We start from the raw sequence: 3,749 nt of genomic DNA on the forward strand, positions 1-3,749 counted from the left end.
TTTTTTTTTTTCAGAACCGGCGATTGAACTCAGGCCCTTGTGCTTGCCAGGCAAGCGTTTATTCTACTGAGCCATCTCCCTGGCCCCAAGATAAAATTTATATTGATAGTTTGTGTAGGTGAGATGCTAGAGAGTTGGGCTGATGTGCAACTTACTGGTGTAGGAATAAACTGATATAAACTTTCTGAATTTAGTATTATAAGTTAAGGGCTTTTGCACAAAATTCATACTCATTGACTCAGCAATTAGAATTTTATTCTAAGTAACTTTCTGAGGTGTTAAAAAGAATATAGGTATATAATATGTGTTCAGTAAGTGGTGAAATGGTTATAGTTAGTATGATAAAATATTTCTTCCTCTTCCTCTTCTGCCCCTCTTTTTTTCTTTTGTACTGGGGAATGAACTCAGGGAGCACTGAGCTCTTTTTATTTTGAGACAGAATCTTACTAAATTGCCTAAGCGGGCCTTGAACTCAAGATCCTCCTTCCTCAGCCTCCCCAGTAACTGGGATTAAAATGTGGGCCACCGCACGTGGCTAAATCATGTTTTCTTTCTTAGTATTTTCTAATACTAACAGACCTTCACTCCTGCTGGGCAAGTGCTTTTCCAGTAAGCTATACCCCAACTCGTACGTCATGCTTTTCCAATGTTTTAATGAAGTGGAATACTCATGTTAAAAAACAAGAATCAAGAAAAGAACACTTTTTTCGGAGTAAGCAGGTGAGGCTTACTCCGAACTATACTATTTTGTATTCTTTTCTCAGGGAACCCCACCCCACTACTAAGTGTTTGAAAAACAAATCAAGGTTACTAGAATGGCATCAAAGCTGTCTCCTCTGGGTTTAGGTGACTTACAGTGTTGTCTTCCTGGTATAGGTCAGGCTGCCATCCGGGGACTTGTGGCCGAAGGGCATCGCCTGGCCAATGTCATGATGGGACCTTATCGCCAAGATCTTCTTGCTAAGTGTGACCGCGTGGAGCAGCTCACGGCACAGCTGGCCGACCTGGCTGCCCGAGGGGAAGGGGAGAGCCCTCAGGCGAGCGCCTTGGCATCGCAGCTCCAAGACTCCTTAAAGGTCAGTCCCGGGAGCACTTAGCATTATAAATTTTATTCTTGTCATTATTGAAGAATGACAGATAAAGGGAGACTTTTTAAAGGTGTATAGTTTCTTGGGTTTTAGGAAAATAAAGAGTGTGACTTAGAACATATGGACATGTAAGGGTTTTTCGTAGCAACTGAAGTGATATTTTCCAAATTTCATTCTGTCAAGAGCTCTTTCATATTTGCTCTGTGATTTACTTGTGCTTAGTATTTTTTTATTTTTATTTTTTAGTATTTTTCTTAAAATAGATTCATTTTAAAACAAATATCTAAGAGGAAACTTTGTGATAATCATAAAGTCATGGGTTTGATAAGGTAAGTGTATTATTTGTAATATTTTTAAAAAAGTAACACATACTTATTGCACATCGCTTGTCTGGTAACACTTGAAATCACCTCAGGTGTTTCCTTCCAGTATATGCTACTCACCTTGAGAAACAAAGAAGGTGATGGAGATTTCTTTGCATAAGACTAGAAAACTTAACTTGGACTAAATAGTATAGATATGAAAAAGGAAGAATTTCTATATTTTTTATAGACTCATGTTAAGAAATCTGTGCTTCTATTGGCTATTGGGTGTTTCCAACAAATTAAATCCTGTTCTTGATTTCTCTAAGATGAGAAATTGCTGAGAAATGTGGCACTGGCCCCCTAGTGGCCATCATCAGGGCTCTCCAGTGTTGGAAATAGTGAGCAGCCCCATCTCAAGGCCTTCTTTGGGCACAGCCCTGTGAGTCTTGGTGTCATTTCATAGAGGCCCCTAAAAAAAGTGAATTTCCTCGTTTGTAGAATGGTCCCAAGGGACAGGAGAGTAGTGTCTACCCTAGCTGTCAGGTATTAGTCTCCTAGAGGCTGGGGTTTGTAACTGAGTCCTGGGCTAGCTCAGTGTTCTGTCCACAGCTGCCACCCAATAAATATGTATCGAGTGAAACCAAACGCATGAAAGTGCCAGTGAGAAGATATGCTTTTGAGGTGTTGGTGGGAAGTTTTATTTGTAAACACTCTTTTTAAGGACTTGAAAGCCCGGATGCAGGAGGCCATGACTCAGGAGGTGTCAGATGTTTTCAGTGATACCACAACTCCCATCAAGCTGTTGGCAGTGGCAGCCACGGCCCCTCCTGATGCGCCCAATAGGGAAGAGGTAGGTGTCTGAGGTCCTGCTGTCTTCTCCTGGCCAGCCTCCCACATGTAAGTACCGCCCACTAGCAGATTGCGCCACTGAAGCTCCAACATACATGTATTTGTAAAGGAAAAATGTGGTTTTAAAATATATAGTTTCCGGGGCTGGTAAGATGGCTCAGTGGTCTAAAGCACCAACTTAGAACAAGCTTAGCAAAGCACAGGGACCACGGTTCAATCCCCCAGCACCACATGCCAGCCAGCCCCGCCCCCTGGTGGGCTGAGCTGGCCACACACACACATACACACATATTAAAAAAAAAAAAAAATGTACAGTTTCCCTCCGCAAAAATAGTTGGGAAACAAAGGGTAAAAGGTGGATGAACAGAAGCGGGAGTGTCTTTCAGCGTACTACTGTGTCGGTTATGAATGTCTTCAGTTGCAAGCAGTAGAAGACTGTCAGAGATGAAAGCAGATGGAGTTTGATTGTACCACATGTCAAGAAACACGGAGGTAGATAGCTCTGCTGTTGCTTCAGAAGCTAAAAAGCACGAAAGCTGGCATCTCCGTGATTGTCTTGGTCTTTTCCTTGTGGTGTAGGTTGGTTCTTGCTGCCCCAGCACTGTGCTCAAGGCAGGAAGAAATGAGGGCTGGGGTACTGCAGTCACAGCTGCACATTTTCTTGGGGCACGCTGGTGCGTAGTCTCCCTTCAGGCTCCTCTTCGTGGACCTTCATCTCCATGGCCTTGTTTTCTCCTTGGCGTTTGTCAGCACTGGGTGTATTTACCCTGCTGTTCGCTTGTCTGTCACCTGCAAGTTAGCATGCAGGCTCCATGTGGGCAGGAACAGTGACTGCTCTGGTCCAGGCCTACAGTGAGGCCTGGCACATCACTGGTGCTGAGTGAAGAAAGTAAAGGCTTTTCCAGAAAGTCTTCCGGAGACTTTGAGTACGTCTCACTGACTAGCGCTGTAGCACATGCCGCCTCGGCTGCAAAAGAATCGGGAAGGGATGTGTCTGTAGTACGAAGCAAAGGAGACGGCCTTTGGGTCAGGCACCTAAGAGGATGTGGAGTTTGTGGTGAACGATCGTGTTGTTTTTACTTGTTAGTGACTGCTGTTTTCTTTCCTAGGTTAGTAGGCAGTGAGCGCATGGTTCTTTTAGGCTAGGATGATTTGCTACTTTTTCATTCTTGTCTTCTCTAAGTTTCAGATGAGTGAGTCCAAGTATTTGCTGGTCCTCTGTACCTTGATGCTGCAGAGGTGCCTCAGTATATGTTGGTTGTCCCCTGTTGTGTCTTGGAAATTTATGGGTCAGCATAGACTTTTCCACTCATTTTCACATGCCAGTGAGTGACTCAGGCATGTTAATTTGATTGACAAATACTTCTTGAGTTCTTTCCATGTTCCACAGGTCTGATCATTATTATCACTCATTCTTCCTCCAGTACTGGGGGTTGAACCCAAGGCCTTTCCTTGAGCTACAGCCATCCCCAGCTCTTTTTATTTATTTTTTATTTTATTTTATTTT

General features: G+C 43.4%; 1 protein-coding gene across 1 annotated transcript in view; it reads left to right on the forward strand.

Annotated features, from left to right (window-relative positions):
• Vcl (vinculin) overlaps positions 1 to 3,749 on the forward strand; it is a 129,279-nt gene that overhangs the window by 104,176 nt on the left and 21,354 nt on the right. Inside the window, exons 12-13 of the mRNA XM_012515491.2 lie at positions 858 to 1,076; positions 2,115 to 2,243. Coding sequence (XP_012370945.1) covers positions 858 to 1,076; positions 2,115 to 2,243 — 348 coding nt within the window. The remainder of the gene's footprint in view (positions 1 to 857; positions 1,077 to 2,114; positions 2,244 to 3,749) is intronic.

This window comes from Octodon degus, unplaced genomic scaffold (assembly GCF_000260255.1).
Source record: "Octodon degus isolate 3935 unplaced genomic scaffold, OctDeg1.0 scaffold00005, whole genome shotgun sequence".
NCBI classification, from domain to species: domain Eukaryota; kingdom Metazoa; phylum Chordata; class Mammalia; order Rodentia; family Octodontidae; genus Octodon; species Octodon degus.